This window comes from Centruroides sculpturatus, unplaced genomic scaffold, assembly GCF_000671375.1.
Source record: "Centruroides sculpturatus isolate CEXI.00-Female unplaced genomic scaffold, Cexi_2.0 scaffold1000, whole genome shotgun sequence".
Classification (NCBI taxonomy): domain Eukaryota; kingdom Metazoa; phylum Arthropoda; class Arachnida; order Scorpiones; family Buthidae; genus Centruroides; species Centruroides sculpturatus.
Window position 1 is genome coordinate 196,145 of NW_019385287.1, and position 19,389 is coordinate 215,533.

Below are 19,389 nucleotides of genomic sequence, written 5' to 3' on the forward strand. Positions count from 1 at the left end.
GAGTAAACAAATTGAGTAATATCATCAAACAGAAAAGGTGGCCAGAATTGATCAACAAAACAGGTGTAGTGTTTTACCATGATAATGTCAAATTTCACACAAGTTTGGTAACTGGTCAGAAACTGTTATAACTTAGATGGGACATGCGATCACACCAACCATATTAGCCAGATTGAGCTCACTCAGATTATTACTTGTTCTGGTCTATACAAATTTTTTTAACTGTAAGACATTTACTTGAAATGACAATGTCAAAAATCACTTGGATCAGTTTTTTGTAAGCAATGATCAAAACTTTTATGAATGTGAAATCATGCTACTACCAGAAACAATGACAACAGGTATTTGACCAAAATGGTTAATATATAATTCAATAAAATATTTATTTATTATAAAAATAGTGTGTTTTTTCCACGGAAAAAAACAAAATTACTTTCCAAACAACCCAATATTATATGGATTTGTCTTAAGGTTTTATTAAAAAACTATTATAATTCAAGATGAATATATTTCAACAATGTATCTCATTAAAGTAAGTCATATTGTTACAGAATAAGTTCAGATCCCTTGAAGGATCAAAAATATAATCTTTCTATATGGATATTTAATTTCTTTGGATGGATAAGTAGTTATATACACTAATTCATATTTTGAGATTTATACATTAACCACTTTGCAGTGATTGACAGATATACAAGTCAAGGGTGATCACGTGGCACTGGGGAATGATGTCAATATCTGCAAAAACATTTTAGCCAAAAATAACCGTGAAAAAAAATTCACATAAAAAGGAATTACGTGACAATAAAGAAAGATTTTTTCTTTACTAGACTTAACTGTTTAAAAAATTTTTTTCCGAAATGGAAATGAGAAAAACGTGTGGGAAAATTCTTAAAAAATTTCCATGTTTATTCTCCACTACATTGTGATAGTGCCATATCTGATTAACCCTCTCTACAAAGGTTAATTACAATAATAATAAAAATTTTCAAGATAATAACCTTATTATTACATGCAAATAATAAGACCTTTTGAACTTATCTGTATAAAATGATGTGAGCCCACGGATTTTTACGGGGATCTTAAAATCAAAAAACTTAACGTCAATTGTTAAAATGTAAACATATTTGTTAGAAAAAAATGGAGAAGAAGAATTTAGATCAGAGGTCTCTGGTTATAGTAACAAGTCACTGGGAAAGTTGACACATAGGAGTCAAGAATGCACTGTCATCGTCAACAAAAGTTGATCACGTGTTAGATTTCCCACGACAATGATATAAAAGGTGGGAGCCACCGGAAGCTCAAGAGTTCGCACACGTAAGTTATAATTGGTCTTAGTGATTTCCCGTCTCCCGCACTTCCAAGAAAGGACTCGATCTAGTCCCCGGAGAAGACAATGGTAAAAGACATTGACAACGCCCAACGCTTCCATAAAGAACTGTCATCACTGCATACAGGACTCCTCCAACTTTTGAGGTAACTATCAGCAGACTGCAAACTCTCTCTCTCAAAACAGAAGTAGGCATAGCTGTTGTAGGATAGACTAAGCGGTTGTTAATCATTTTTACTTTGTAATCTTTTGTTAATCGCATTTAGCCTATATAACCTAGAGATATGCATCTAACTCTGTGTAGCCTCCTGTGTTTTAGTGTTAGCCGTATAATAAACGTTTTGTTATTTTGTTACACCTGTCTCCTATCTCTGAAAGGACGCCTGCCAACTTGCTCACCTCCCTTGCCACTCAATAAAAAGCCATCTGGAACGACAATGTAAGTGATCCTTGCAGACTGTTGCCGAGTAAGTGGACAAGAGGGATTAACCCTTGGCCCACGGTTTCTCACAATAAAATATTATAAATTTAAGAAAATTAATACAAAATATGGGCTAGAAAGCATTCAGCTAGATCCAGTATATCAGAAAATGTAAAATTCCTGCAGTGCTGATACAACATTGTGTTACTGAGTTAAGAGAATTGTAATATTAAAACGAAGTAAATTTACATGTTAATTTTTTAACTTTTTATAAGCATCTTTAATAAAAAAGGATCTTATATTATTAAACATTAGACTTACCCATCGGTAACCACTGCAACATCTTCAAAATTAGGACAATGATGATATAACCATTTAGTAAAATTATTCAGAACAACAGTAAAAGTTTCAGCACAATCAATTGTTTCCTGGATCATGAAAAAAATTGTTAACAATGTTAACAATCTATATTTTTCAGGTACAGCTTGACTACTGATATTTCAGCACACTTAATTTCAGAAACTTGCTAGATTCAGTCCAACTCCAACTGAGGTTACTTAATAATGTTTTATGTTTCCAAAGCATTACATACTATTAGAAAGTCAAATTAAGTTTTTATTAAATGTAGATTAGTGTTTGTGCTGACCACTATATTACTGATATTTCCTTACATTTAATCCTAGCACTGTGGTTTCTAAGTCAAAGAAATTAAAACGCAGGCCAAATACAAGGATTGCCACTGTCATGCTAAATAGTCCAAGTGAAGATGTACTATATACAACACCATCTGTGACTATTTAGTGTAGTAGTTGGGTAATCATGGATATTTTAAATGACTTCTATTAAATCTGTTTGAATTAAAAAAAAAAGCTGGAAAATCAGTAGTCAATTTGTACTAAATTAAAATTAGTTAATGATAACTAAAACCAATTTTATATCAAAAACTCAATTTTATAGTTTAATAAAATACTACAACTGATGTAATATTAACATAATATGATGAGATAGAATATAAGAATAACTGGATTCTAATGTTTTTAAATAATTTTACAATAAATTCTAGAACAGAAAAAAAAAACCTAAAATAATAGTGTTGAAGGCTATTAAATAAATACACAAAAAGTTGTTTTGAATGCTTTCAAATTAAATAATTTTGAAATAACTGGAAACAGTCTTCTGTGTATTTATTTTATACCTTTTAACTCCATTAAACATTCTAGGTTTTTTTTTGTTTACATTTTGTGGAGTTTCTATGGCATTGCTGGCTATAATATTGCTAAATCCTAGAGGTTTAAATTTTAAAGTGGTCCAAATGTCAATAATCATCAAAAGAGAAAAACAATACTTTTGCATATGTGAAGACATTTTATGAGTAATTTGTACAGTACAATGTGCTTAAAACAATTAAAAATGACATAATGTGACAGTAAGGAACAACATTACTTGATTTCAAGTTTGAGAAAAATATAGCTAATCACCAAACATATGCCGTAAATCCATCGGGCTAGTTTTAAGGCTAATTACTAAATAAATTACGTAATTAATTTGGCACAATTTTTCTCCCAGCGGTCAAAAAAATTAACGTCACTTGTTAAAATGTAAACATATTTGTTAGAAAAAAATGGAGAAGAAGAATTTAGATCAGAGGTCTCTGGTTATAGTAACAAGTCACTGGGAAAGTTGACACATAGGAGTCAAGAATGCACTGTCATCGTCAACAAAAGTTGATCACGTGTTAGATTTCCCACNTATTCAGTTTTTAACAGAGATTATTGTTTATATGGAGAAAGCACACTGAAGCAATTGTGAATAATTGTCATTGTGGTCATTTTAGATTAATAAGAATTATTACTCTATTGATTGTGCCATTCGTTTAAAGCTCATGGACAGAAGTCTGATCAGAAATCAAATTACAACTATACTTGTAGGGAAAAATTATAATAAAAAGACTGAACTGAAATAGAAAGAAAAAGTATATTTACTATTTTGAGACTTTACTAGTAACTTTCCAGTTACGAAAAAGCTAGAGTAAATATGTTCAGACTGATCCTACAGATGTATTGTACTCCTTAAAAAACAACATTAGAAACATTATTTCCCAGAAAAAATATTTTAATTGGAGTTATATAATTAGTTAACACCACTATAAATCAATGGTGCCCAAATTTTTGATTGGTGGACTACAAAAAAATGTGTATTCCAAGCATATAAAGAACGCCGATTTCTACCGTTTATAAGCGATGTGTCAAATATTTTGTGGGCTGGATTAACATGTGCCATCAACCAGATTTGGTCAGGGAGCTGTAGTTTGGTAAGCAATGCTATAAATCAAAGAACAAATCACTTAGATCACATTGTCTTATTTTACAGTTTTTGTAAAACTTTTCCATTTCTTAATAAATATTAAAATATTCGTTTAATTATTATAATTATTATTTAGTTGTAACACAAAAATTTATAAAGATTATTCTAATAAACTACTCAAGTTTTACAATAAAGAAAATAACTCTAGTAGACAATACATACATAATGTGTCTTTATACAATCTGTCCTTTCTCACACATATGAGGGATAAGACAATTCCACATTATGTATGTATTGTATACTAGAGAAAGTTATTTTCTTTAGTGTAAATTAAATCGTCCTGGCTTAATTTTAAAAAATACTCAAGTTTTAAAACAGATACTTACTCTAGTTGTTTTGTAGAAGTTACTATACAATTTACGCACATTAATCCACTTTTTACAAAATTCAGGTATTGGAATACTGCTGATTTCACATTGTTTAAGTAAGAAAAGTCCCATATCATAGGATCTAAATAATAATAATTATATTTTGAAAATGACAATTTGATAACAGTCTATATACCAGTAGCATCAAAAAGCTCCCAAATGTATTTTCATTTCTGGAATTGATTACATATAAAGAGATTTAAACATGCCCTTCAAAGTATGGTCCTTGAGCAACAACACTTTCATTGCTAATCCATCATAAGACTCGCTCAACATGTTTAATATTTCTGCTGGTGTCGTGTTCAGTGAAACACAAAATTTAATGTTACTGCACTGCTCCTGAAGCAATATTCTGTTGCAGAATTCCACTCTCAATGAGCAATAATGAAACCTCAGTGGATTATTCTACCACTTGTCAATAAGCATGTGCACAGTAAGGAGACTGCAATAATACCTCCTAAATGCTGCTATTTCATTATTTGTGCCTCTATGTCCTTAAATATTTCAATTTTTTGTTTATATATTATCCACATAGACCTAGTTTATAAATAGGACTTATAATACTCGTATATTTATAAACAAGGTCTATGCTGCTATTTAATTTTTATTTATTTGATTAACGTGCTACATTGTCCTGAGAATTTCCAAGAACTTTTTGAGGCTACTAGTATTTTTACAAAACAAATTAGCAATATACCGTAAAGACTATTACATATATACAATATATTGTTTATTTTGTATACACTTTTAGTACACATATAATTGTAATAGGCACAATGTTAATAAATTAAAAACAGCAGGTTGTGTTTTCTGTTAATATTTTATCTTAAACAACAACTAAGGTATTAGGAAAAAAATATGCACATTCATTACAAAGTATAATTTATTCAATATTTAATGCAAAATAATAAGACAGTGTGAAAACATAATGTAATGACAACAAATCTGTAAAAGGTCATCAGTACCTAAATGGACTGATGACCTCATTCAGCAGATTGGAAAACCCTAGAATAAACTCCTGACATGAAGTTTGACCAAAAGCTGTTTGGAACTTTGGCCAATTTTTCTTCATCTTGTTAATCAACCAATGGCTTGATTTTACATGCCATATATTAGCATAGACTAGTCCTTTATAATAAGCCCAAAAGTTTGTTCAATTCACCTAAGTTGGAGTACATTTGAGGAATGCTCTTTGGACACAACATTGATGTTGGACTCAATCAGCTTTGCTTGAATCTGATATGCACATTGAGCAGAGGCTAGATCAAGCCAAAAAATGTACTGTACCCTTCATTGTTTATGTAGGGCTTTTGCATGTAAGAGACTGATTTCTTTACAATGCATTCAGTTACATAAACATCTGGTTTATTACCCATTTTTACTGAAAAATGGTTCTGATGGTCTCTTTGGCTTGACTGTAATCAGACCATCAAATTTTGCCTTGCAGTGAAATCTTTTCTTGTCATTAGTTACTTTTCTCTTCTTCCTTCTTTACAAAATAAGTAATAAGATGAGAAGGCAGCAAAGGCCAGAAATTCTTGTCACCTTTTCTTACATCAAGTGTAAAAAGAGCAGCTCTCTGATGCCTTTGAAGAGAATGGAAAATTCTCTTCAAAGGCATCAGAGAGCTGCTCTTTTTGCTGTTTTTGACCTCACTTCATTTCTGATTCAGATTTTTGTCTTCTCACTATATATCCCATGTCAATATGATTCTTTCATAGTTTTATCTGATACTCCATGAACACCTTTTAGCCAATGAGTTAAAACTAAAACCAACCTTAGTATCGAGGGCATGCTTCAGGCTGCACTTTTCTTTGTTGTTCAATTATACTGTACTTTTGGTAAATCTAACTAAACTTTCTACTGCTATCATAACCTTTCCTTAAAGTTCAAAATATCCAGAGAAGACTCAATCAGCTAGCCTCCTTGTCTTGTTTACTAATCAGTGCCCTGATTTGCTAGAAAGGCACCTTATGACCTGAATTTAATAGTCAGTCTTTTATTTTCCACATATATACCAGCAAATGAGTCTGTATTGTCCCAATACAGTATAAAGTTCTTCTCTCTCCCTCTTCAAAATCCAGACAAGGCTTTCTGCTGTATTTTTAATTCTCTTGCTCCTTCTAGCAGTCTGGTCGAAGCTCTTGTTGTATTTTCATCTTTTGTTCCTCTTCTTAAGAAATTTTCTAGGCCTAATGATTATCGAACCTTAAGCTGGGCTAGTAGCATAACTTCAGGACCGCCCATTTTGGATTCCTGCCAAACCTGCTAATATTTCTCCAATTCTTCCAAATCGCATTGTCTTTCAGACAACTTTGTTAGACATCTTGACACTTAGTCAATCCAGGATCTTATAAACCTAGCTCTACTTGAAATCAAGTCACAAACATCTAATTTGTCTACAGGTCAAAATGGTGCTAATTTTTACATGTCTAGACAAAACTCATGAAAAATCTCTAATTTTTGCCAACTGCCTTTCTATTTATCTCCAATCATTGTGATCAACTGTGATACAGTTTTATATGAATAAATAGTGTTTGTGACTAATGACAATGAGTCATTTTTGTTTGTTCTATATCAAGGGTGGCAATCTAGTGGCACATCGGAAGAAATCATCTGGCAAGTAACGATAATCATACAATTTAAATTTATCACCTGTCTTCTTCATCCATTTTTCTGGTTTGACGCCTGATCATCCTTTTTCAATCAGCTCTTTTACATTTATTCTAATTAAAGCATAGTCACTTCATTTCTTTGAATATAGTTACTCAAAATCTAAAACTTTGGTATGCATAAACATTTTTAAAGTTAAATATGCTTACTATATGGCATGAGGACTCGAAAAGATTTGCCATACCTGCTCTTTATATTCAGTTTCATTTTAGATGCTATTTCCATGATTGGGAATACCTTGGTGTAAATTTCAGGAGTAATTGTGGCACATTTTTCTAAGTGCTTTCCAAAGTCTGGTCAGCAATTTTAACTGTACAGAAAGAAGCCATGCCATCATTCACAGATTTTGTCATAATCCTTGGTATACACTATCTAATTCTTTTTCCAGTAAGGGAGCCAAAACCCTTCACATATGGCATTGGTATCAACTTTGGCATTTTGGGTATTTTGACTAATGGTACAGTACCATAATCTGTTATTGCAAAATCACCATTAACTTTACTGAGAACACTTTCTTTGGGCAAAAATTTTTCTGCCTTCTTTACAGTCTTGCAATAACAAGTTTTTCTGACACTGTTGCAAGTCTTGTACAAAGAACTGTAAGCTTGCTGACCCTAGTGGAGATCGGGGACTTAAAATCCCACATCAAGGAAAACCTAGGGGCTGTTCATATGTCAGTGATGGTGCTGGAGGCAGAGATACCACATATCCTTACAAAAACCTTTTATTATAGTAGATAATTGCTTATACGGGTGTTGACAGGAAGTTCATTGTTGAGAAGTTGTTCGATAGTTCGTCACAGTCTGTAGGTGGTAAAGAGTTTGGTATGTTGGTTGATTCCTGTGCTGAGGGTTCGTGATGACTCTGGGGCAGAGACAATGATGATGAAGTGGTCGATCCTGTTGCATGTTCGTTGAAGTTGGGTGGCAACGTTGAGGTTGAGTTACAACAGGAATGTCCAAGGCAGAAGCGACAGATTTATCATGCATAACAATGGACAAAGATCGCTGTTTTGACCTTGAGATTTGAGGTTTTTATAGTTTTCTCCCTTGAATCTCATCTTTTGATTGGTTCTAGTTCCCTTGTCTTGTTTCCCGATTGGTCTCTCCGATGTCTCCAGACAAAAACCAAGATCAGTTTTGAAGAGTCTATTTGATACCATTCTTTGACTCTGACTGGGAGATGTTGATGGAACTATGAAACCTGTGCTTGTATTTTACTCCATTATCGCTTCTTCTCTGACATTTTAGAATTCCAACAATCTAGCATGATGTCCTTTGACCATCAACTCTTCCCCTCTTTCTGATTTTCTAATTTAGGTTAATTGTATATGAGCGCCCCTGTCAAAGTCCCATCTTTCTGGTTCAACATTTATCTATGATCTATCATGTGCACAAGTCTCTGAGACTCCTTGTTTATCTCTACATTGTGTTTGTTTTGACAACAACAGTTTTGTTGTTGTCAAAACAACAAAACAACTTGTTTTGTAGATAACAAGTTGGTTTTCCATCTTGTTATCTAGCCTAATTCATTGTGAATCAAATGGTTAAAGGTAGAAACATTCAGATTTAACTGCTTGATCATTTCACTTTGGTTAGAAGAAATGTCTTTGAAGATCATTTTCTTCAGGCTTTGCCAAAAATGTAGAGTCACTTTCTTTTGACACTCTTATGTTGTTATAGATAGTCTAACTTGCAGACCCAACTCCATTGATTATTAATTGCACCCACACTGATGTATTCACTATCTCTGTGAAGTGTCTTCTGGAACACTGTAATACTTGCATCACCTTTCAGTAAAGTTCAAAACATGATGTTCTACATCTATATTAAATTTTGAACCTCTATTTTTGTTTGAGAGAAGTCCACTCTATAAATAACTTTAAATAGAGTTACTGAATAAAATAATTCATCAAAATTTTGAAGTGAAATTATAACTACAAGCTTAGACAAGTTGCAATATATTTTGCATTCAGTAAATGTCTTCTCTACATATTTGATATTGGCTAAAAGCTAACAACTGTATTTTAATCTGCAAATTCATTCATTTGGATTTGTGCATGTGTCACAAATCAAAGAATCAATTTCAAATTTGTGCACATTTCCTCTCCAAATTCATTATATCAATTGAATTGTTTTAATATTTTGGTAAAATGTGATGTTCTATAACAGTTGGAGTATTTGTGACATAAATATAATGATATTTAGTGCAAAACACTAAAAAAGGCCAGTCTTGAATCACATATGCTTAATCAAAAGATTTCTTAATTTAAAAATACTTCAAAGGGCTCTATTTTTATTATATTGGGTTGTTTGAAAAGTAATTTTGTTTTTTGTTTTTTTTTTACCACTAGACAGATTGGTTGTATTTTTCCTGCCATTTTCATTCTAAACCGTATTATCATTATATATTTTGACAGCTAGCATTTTAAGGCTTATTTGTAAAAACTTGTGTAAAAATTTTTTGTGTCCCATCAAACATGGAAGATTGAAAGCAGCATTTTCGGCATATTTTGCTCCTTATTACCAAAAAGGTAAGAATGCTGTTCAAACGAGGAAAAAATTGTGAGATGTGTATGGAGAAGATGTATTGACAGAACGACAGTGCCAAAGCTGATTTACAAAATTTTGTTCTGGCAATTTCAATATTGAAGATACACCACATTCTGGATGGCCATTTGAAGCCAATGAAAACAAAATAAAGGTACTGATTGAAGCAAACTGCCGAATAACATGTGGAATCACTAAGAGATTAAATTTATCAAATTGAACTGTTTATGATTACTTGAAACAAACTGATTTCGTTTCAAAGCTCGATACATGAGTTCCACATGTTCTTAAAGAGAGATGCTTTCTTTGGTGGGATTTTAAGGAAAGTTTTTTTTGGAGTTTTTACCAGACAATTCAACAATTGATTCAAAAGTGTACTGCCATGAAGTAAACAAACTGAGTAATATCATCAAACAGAAAATGCGGCCAGAATTGATCAACAAAACAGGTGTAGTGTTTTACCACGATAATGTCAAATTTCACACAAGTTTGGTAACTTGTCAGAAACTGTTATAACTTAGATGGGACTGGCTATCACACCAACCATATTTGCCAGATCGAGCACACTCAGATTATTATTTGTTCTGGTCTATACAAATTTTTTTTAACTGTAAGACATTTGCTTGAAATGACAATGTCAAAAATCACTTGGATCAGTTTTTTGTAAGCAATGATCAAAACTTTTATGAATGTGAAATCATGCTACTACCAGAAACAATGACAACAGGTATTTGACCAAAATGGTTAATATATAATTCAATAAAATATTTATTTATTATAAAAATAGTGTGTTTTTTCCACGGAAAAAAACAAAATTACTTTCCAAACAACCCAATATTATATGGATTTGTCTTAAGGTTTTATTAAAAAACTATTATAATTCAAGATGAATATATTTCAACAATGTATCTCATTAAAGTAAGTCATATTGTTACAGAATAAGTTCAGATCCCTTGAAGGATCAAAAATATAATCTTTCTATATGGATATTTAATTTCTTTGGATGGATAAGTAGTTATATACACTAATTCATATTTTGAGATTTATACATTAACCACTTTGCAGTGATCGACAGATATACCCGTCAAGGGTGATCACGTGGCACTGGGGAATGATGTCAATATCTGCAAAAACATTTTAGCCAAAAATAACCGTGAAAAAAAATTCACATAAAAAGGAATTACGTGACAATAAAGAAAGATTTTTTCTTTACTAGACTTAACTGTTTAAAAAATTTTTTTCCGAAATGGAAATGAGAAAAACGTGTGGGAAAATTCTTAAAAAATTTCCATGTTTATTCTCCACTACATTGTGATAGTGCCATATCTGATTAACCCTCTCTACAAAGGTTAATTACAATAATAATAAAAATTTTCAAGATAATAACCTTATTATTACATGCAAATAATAAGACCTTTTGAACTTATCTGTATAAAATGATGTGCGCCCACGGATTTTTACGGGGCTCTTAAAATCAAAAAAATTAACGTCAATTGTTAAAATGTAAACATATTTGTTAGAAAAAAATGGAGAAGAAGAATTTAGATCAGAGGTCTCTGGTTATAGTAACAAGTCACTGGGAAAGTTGACACATAGGAGTCAAGAATGCACTGTCATCGTCAACAAAAGTTGATCACGTGTTAGATTTCCCACGACAATGATATAAAAGGTGGGAGCCACCGGAAGCTCAAGAGTTCGCACACGTAAGTTATAATTGGTCTTAGTGATTTCCCGTCTCCCGCACTTCCAAGAAAGGACTCGATCTAGTCCCCGGAGAAGACAATGGTAAAAGACATTGACAACGCCCAACACTTCCATAAAGAACTGTCATCACTGCATACAGGACTCCTCCAACTTTTGAGGTAACTATCAGCAGACTGCAAACTCTCTCTCTCAAAACAGAAGTAGGCATAGCTGTTGTAGGATAGACTAAGCGGTTGTTAATCATTTTTACTTTGTAATCTTTTGTTAATCGCATTTAGCCTATATAACCTAGAGATATGCATCTAACTCTGTGTAGCCTCCTGTGTTTTAGTGTTAGCCGTATAATAAACGTTTTGTTATTTTGTTACACCTGTCTCCTATCTCTGAAAGGACGCCTGCCAACTTGCTCACCTCCCTTGCCACTCAATAAAAAGCCATCTGGAACGACAATGTAAGTGATCCTTGCAGACTGTTGCCGAGTAAGTGGACAAGAGGGATTAACCCTTGGCCCACGGTTTCTCACAATAAAATATTATAAATTTAAGAAAATTAATACAAAATATGGGCTAGAAAGCATTCAGCTAGATCCAGTATATCAGAAAATGTAAAATTCCTGCAGTGCTGATACAACATTGTGTTACTGAGTTAAGAGAATTGTAATATTAAAACGAAGTAAATTTACATGTTAATTTTTTAACTTTTTATAAGCATCTTTAATAAAAAAGGATCTTATATTATTAAACATTAGACTTACCCATCGGTAACCACTGCAACATCTTCAAAATTAGGACAATGATGATATAACCATTTAGTAAAATTATTCAGAACAACAGTAAAAGTTTCAGCACAATCAATTGTTTCCTGGATCATGAAAAAAATTGTTAACAATGTTAACAATCTATATTTTTCAGGTACAGCTTGACTACTGATATTTCAGCACACTTAATTTCAGAAACTTGCTAGATTCAGTCCAACTCCAACTGAGGTTACTTAATAATGTTTTATGTTTCCAAAGCATTACATACTATTAGAAAGTCAAATTAAGTTTTTATTAAATGTAGATTAGTGTTTGTGCTGACCACTATATTACTGATATTTCCTTACATTTAATCCTAGCACTGTGGTTTCTAAGTCAAAGAAATTAAAACGCAGGCCAAATACAAGGATTGCCACTGTCATGCTAAATAGTCCAAGTGAAGATGTACTATATACAACACCATCTGTGACTATTTAGTGTAGTAGTTGGGTAATCATGGATATTTTAAATGACTTCTATTAAATCTGTTTGAATTAAAAAAAAAAGCTGGAAAATCAGTAGTCAATTTGTACTAAATTAAAATTAGTTAATGATAACTAAAACCAATTTTATATCAAAAACTCAATTTTATAGTTTAATAAAATACTACAACTGATGTAATATTAACATAATATGATGAGATAGAATATAAGAATAACTGGATTCTAATGTTTTTAAATAATTTTACAATAAATTCTAGAACAGAAAAAAAAAACCTAAAATAATAGTGTTGAAGGCTATTAAATAAATACACAAAAAGTTGTTTTGAATGCTTTCAAATTAAATAATTTTGAAATAACTGGAAACAGTCTTCTGTGTATTTATTTTATACCTTTTAACTCCATTAAACATTCTAGGTTTTTTTTGTTTACATTTTGTGGAGTTTCTATGGCATTGCTGGCTATAATATTGCTAAATCCTAGAGGTTTAAATTTTAAAGTGGTCCAAATGTCAATAATCATCAAAAGAGAAAAACAATACTTTTGCATATGTGAAGACATTTTATGAGTAATTTGTACAGTACAATGTGCTTAAAACAATTAAAAATGACATAATGTGACAGTAAGGAACAACATTACTTGATTTCAAGTTTGAGAAAAATATAGCTAATCACCAAACATATGCCGTAAATCCATCGGGCTAGTTTTAAGGCTAATTACTAAATAAATTACGTAATTAATTTGGCACAATTTTTCTCCCAGCGGTTCTAAATTATTTAAATTAATTAATTTATTTATAATTATTAATATTAATAAGAGATGGCGCCTAACGCTTACCTCTAGTGCCAAATTAATTACGTAATTTATTTAGTAATTAGCCTTAAAACTAGCCCGATGGATTTACGGCATACGTTTGGTGATTAGCTATATTACATCGGGTTTAGCGATGTTTATATATGAGAAAAATATTTTTATTATATTTATACAAGGTTGAAACCTTTAGTCTTGTGAAATCCACAGTTGTCAGTAGTCATATCCAAGCTTTTTTTCTGGTATGGTGCATATTTACAGTATACACGTACTGCTGTACAGTACATATGGTGTTCAGCTTAATGTAATACAAAGATCACTGGAAATCCATGCTAATACAGAAAATTTTGAATGATATTCTCTCACAATGTTTAATGCTGAATACAAATGTGCCCCCAACAATTTGTTAGGTACAGTACAACATACAATAAGCTCTTTTTGAAATGGGAAAGGGGCATTATTACATACAAACAAAAGTGAAATAAATGTTAATTCCTTGTTCCTTATTAGTCAAATAAAATTAAAATACCTGATTAGAACTTATTTTATTTTATTACAATTTTTAACATCTGCTTTGTTTACATCTGTTTGACATTTCTTGAACACTCAGACTCCATCATCAGTTTGACTCAAACTTTCTTTACACAGATGATAAAGTGAATCCGATTGGAACTGCTAATATTGAAGGTATTAAAAGTTCATTCACTTGTAGCTTCAACACTTATGCAGAATTTTTTGCAGAAATTTTATGACCCAAGAGAAAGTGGATATGGTGGAGGTGTATCTGGAATATGGAAGGAAACTGTTGAAGATTTTCACATCAGAATTATCCATATTTCAGTACTTTGTCACAGATGTTTCACCATTTCTGGCAATCTGGTTTGGTTCTTCACACCACTCCACAATGATATCTAAACACTGTACATTTGACACTGAACTAGATACTTCACTTATGTTTAAGAGAATACAACTAGTTTGATTGGTGAGATAACTTTAGTACTAGGAATTTCCAAAACCATAGTTTCGGAAGTATTAAAGATAAACAAAATGTATCTGTACAGGGCACACATTGTGCATGGATTGAGGAAAACCAATGGAAACCACTGTCAACAGTTCTTTACCCACGTGAGTGTGGTGCATGCTGAAACTCCTGTATCAGTATTGGGCAGAGCAGAACCAACACATTACTTAATACTGCCTGCCATTAGGTTGTGCATTTTGTTAATGTGTTAAACAAGCTTTCTTTAAAAAATTTACAATCTTTATTAAAAACTTGCCAATATACGAATAAAATCAAGTGCAATATTTAAAAGATAGCAACTAATTTATTACATTTTATTATGAGATAAAAATTATTGCAGTGATCAGGTAAAAGTACAGAAATAAACTGAGAAAGTAAAGAAAAGAGTGAAATTGTTCAAACATAACAGTTGAACAGAAGTTATAAATAATAAATTATAAAAACAGTAGTATCAAAGCATGATTATAGTCGGCTGAGTAATAGAAAGCAACAAATGAGCAAAAATTTTAAAGATAAGGATACATAATAAAAATGAAAATAATTCAAAGAAAACTATGAATATATCTAATAAAATTAGAAATGAAAAAAAAAAATCAAAAACAAATAAGAAAAGTCTAAAGTTTATAAAATGCTTTCCTATCAACCAGGTGTTGTCATTGCTTTCAGACTTTAGCCTCTAAAACTGTCATTGTATTTTGTTTTATAAATTAATCTTTGTAATTAATAGAGTTTATTTAAACATGTTTAGGTACAAATTATTAAACTTTTTTAACCATAGGTAAGCAATCATTCATATAAACAACAAACAAAATATGGCAATATCTCAGTACTCAAATTGTTCCCAACTCTAACAATTTGATATTCAAACAAATTCTGGGAAAAATGCTTGTGATGTAACTGAACAAACACGACTCGCTAGAACAAATTTTCAATTAATAACATATTTCTATTTTGTCATCCATAAAATTTTTTTATGATATAAATAAAACAAACTAAGACATTGCTGACATTTCTGATTGAGACCAACAAAAAAGCTGAGAAGACGATAATACATTGTAAAAAGAAAACGCCCTCATTTAACTTGTTTGAGGTTTAGATTATAATACAATAAAATCTCCATTTACCATCATCATTTGTTCATCCCTGAAACTGACAGTAAACTGACTTTGGCACTAAAATGAAGTGTATATGAATTATCTGTAGTAATGAAGCCTATACACAAGTGTAAGGTTGAAAGATTGAATCATTACAATTTGGTGATAGCAATATCTTCTGCAATGCAAATTCATGATTCAGTAACTTCCAGATACTAAAAGTTTCTCTACTTAATATTTGAGGAAGATCTGTTCATGAATATTCATTGTTGCTTTATCAGAATTGTGCTAATTTAGGGGTCACTACATCATGGTTTAATTGTATAAAATTATAATAAGTTTTTTTAACTCTGAAATATAGCAAGAGTGCTAAAATATTAAAAAAAAAAGTCATAAAATAATGAAAATTTTATACCACAAGTGCAGAGAATGTTTAAAATCTGTTTTTCTATTATTGCTAGCTAGAGAAAATTTCATACTTTTAAACTTGTCTAAGAAACCATCATAAATTAATAATTCATTCTTATATAAATAATTTTAATTTTTTCACTCTGTTTTGTAGGCACTAAGAAAGTCTGTTGTAAACTGTATTGTGTGTTTGCCAAGCCTGCATTAGATTTGTCAACTGTTGAGGTATGAGAGGTATATATATATCTGGATCATTCAATCCATAAAAACTTCTGGGCTGATCCAGACTAGAACCCAAGTCCTGCACAATGGCAAAATGGTGTCTTTACTGCCTTTACTAGTTGGCCATCTATCTTTGTAACTAAACATTTAGCTTATTTTTTACAATCCCACAACCTCCCTTACATCACAAGCCATTTCTGATCTATGTAGAAGACCAAGGTAAAAAGAAGGTAATGTGCGTGAACAAGAGTACTTCCAAGCTTTCCTGGTGAGATCATGTGACAGCATCCTAACTATGTATACAGCAAATTTTCGTAAAATGAACAAAACACCTAATCTAACATATATACAGTACTTAAACTGTGAATAAGTAAAAAAAAAAAGCAAGTAAAAATAACATAGTTGATTAAAACAACAAAACACTCAAAATACACTTACTGCTTTCACTCATGACCATTCATCAATCCAGAATCGACTTCTTCAGCCTTCCTATTTTTACTTTTTGGTGCTGCAGGCACACTTTCTGGCTCCTTCCAAACTGGTTCCCTTCCATAATTAGGGTACACATTTACTATATGCTTTAATATAATGTTGAATCTTTTGTCTGGACAAATTTCAGACCATTTCAACAACTTCTTGTATATAAAAGAATACAAATAGGAGTTGAAAAGTTCTTCAACAAATTTCTTTGGAACATTTTTACAGTCCTTTAAATACAACCACCAATCTTCTATCCTTTGAGTATGAACTCCAATTTCAGGATCAAATGCTTGGCATATTTGACTGTTTTATGGTCAATTTCATGATCCTTCAAATCATCTATGTGTAAATATCCTTTCCACTTGTCTGTGTAAATCATTGTCCCAGAATAAACAACTTATATACAATCCAATTTAATGTCTTTTCAGACCTAACATTAACATGAGTGACAAAGCAGGCACCGTCCTCTTGACAAACACCACCTACAATGCAATGAATTCCTTTCATTTTCCTACCATTCTCACACAACATTTATCTTGCAACATAAATTTTGGTCATAATTGTCAATTTAGTTTACCAGCATCATTAACGTACAATTATTGAAAGTGGTAATCATGATTTCATCTTTTACAGTATTAGGCTAGTGCTTTTTGGTGCAGTCAAAATGATAGAAATCTGGTAAAATAAAAAAATGTGATAAATAACATACTGAAATCTGTGACACAACTCATGAATTTATGGAAAAAAAACTGATTACAGACATTTTTCACTAATAATGTAAGACCACATCTTTAAAGAAACTTGTGGCTTTTTTTCACTTGCCATCATTGTACATAAAAATGTAAAAAAACACACACACACACACAGTGAACTCCCATATAATGCACTCCCTTATAACATGAATTCATATAATGTGATGAAAATTTTGCAACTAAAACTCATACAGAATGATAAACAGTCCTGTATAACGCATAAAATAAATTTAACATTTTCACAGTTTCAGATTTTTTGTTTAGAAAAGCAAAAATATACACTTAACAGTTGCTTATATATGAACAGTGAAGTGAATAGTTTAAAAAAATTTTTTTGTTGTAAATAATTGACCTCCAGTACAAAACAATTATAAAATCAAGTTTTAAACATTTCACATATAATCCATGTTTTTTTATTAGCTCTCCAGTGAACAGGAAAAGCATTGATTTGTCTGTGTTTTTTTATTACATATGGATTTAATGTACGATTAATTAAAATTGGTTTAATTATGTTCTCCAGCTGCATTAGAACACAAAAGTAAAGTTATCTTGTCTTTTAATGCCTTGAAACAAGAAGTGAAAGTCTCATCTTTCGCAATATATGTTCTGTCGGGCATTTTTTTCCAATACGAAGCAAATTCATCAACGTTATAGACCTGTTCTTCTATATAATTGCCTTTCTCTAAAATTTTGGAAAAATGTTTGGAAATCTTTGACCCTTTGCAATAACAGTTAAAATTTAGTGACATGTTTGAATTTGCATAAATTGGTCCAATAATGTACGTCCCCTATAATGCCATTTTCTACAACATGGAACATAACCCCAGTGTTGCACAGGAGTACTTAATAAACACTGTACTACACAGTATTTATTAAGTACACAATAGCACTAGGTTTAAAAAAAATGAAAAAATAAAAGTAATAAATAAAAGACTTCTAAAAACCCTTTAAGAATAAGGTAAGTACTGAAAATAATATGAATACACTTGAAGACTGCAATATTAGCAAATGCTGTAAAGAGAAGTACATACATCTGTATGTATGCAATACAATTGAACATTGTAGATGTTTACTAGCATAAACGATACATGTTCTGAAGAGTGAATACGGACTATCAGTGTTGTGGCTGCTACTTGTGTTAACAGTTTGTTCAATAAACAATAAATTTTGGTTATTTTTTACAATCCTACAACCTCCTATACATTATACTTCTGCATTTTGTACAAGATCTGTAACTTTCTCATAACCGTGAAAGTTATGAGTTGTCTTAAATTTGCATATAGATATGTTGATTATACAAATTGGTTGGTGCATGCTTAGCAGTATAATTTGATTGCATTTTAATTTATTTTTCAATGGAGTTTACACTGTACATGTGAAATTGAAGTTTCTATCCTTGATTTTTTTCAAAGTAAATTATGGTTATGAATATCTGTCAGCATACTACCATCATCTTGTTATGATGTTGCATGGTGAATATAAGAAATTAAGCTTGGATGGGAGGATTTTTTTGGATGTGAAAATGGATCTTTGCCGTCTGGTAGTATTTGTCAGAAGTGTATAATACAAAACTGTCCTTGAAGCCACAAGTTGATCTGAAATGTCCTATTTATCCTTGTTCTAAGTGCAAGATTATTTTGCATGCACTTTTGTGCATGCAAAAGAATCTTAGTGGCAATATGAGTCAGTAGATGATTTTTCTTTTTATTTGACATTTGTATTTTGTGGAGTTTATAGTTTGAGTAACACTTGTAAAGCTGTAGGTATTAGCTGCAGGACTGGTGTAGATTGGGCAAATGGTATGTCAAAAGATATGTCATAATGGCTGCTCTCCATAATTTGGTCAGTATGAAAATAGGTGTATTAGGTAAGACTGTTGAAATTGATAGACAGTACAATAAAATATAATATTTACAGATTTAATTATGTTGAACTGAAACATTTTTACATTAAGATG

At 31.3% G+C, this 19,389-nt stretch overlaps 1 protein-coding gene across 1 annotated transcript in view; it reads right to left on the reverse strand.

Annotated features, from left to right (window-relative positions):
* The window catches only part of LOC111637207, a 50,870-nt gene that overhangs the window by 20,438 nt on the left and 11,043 nt on the right, over nt 1–19,389 (reverse strand). Inside the window, exons 5-7 of the mRNA XM_023382646.1 lie at nt 12,164–12,270; nt 4,425–4,565; nt 2,073–2,243 (exon numbers count right to left, since the gene is read on the reverse strand). Of these exons, the coding sequence (XP_023238414.1) occupies nt 2,073–2,243; nt 4,425–4,565; nt 12,164–12,270 (419 nt within the window). The remainder of the gene's footprint in view (nt 1–2,072; nt 2,244–4,424; nt 4,566–12,163; nt 12,271–19,389) is intronic.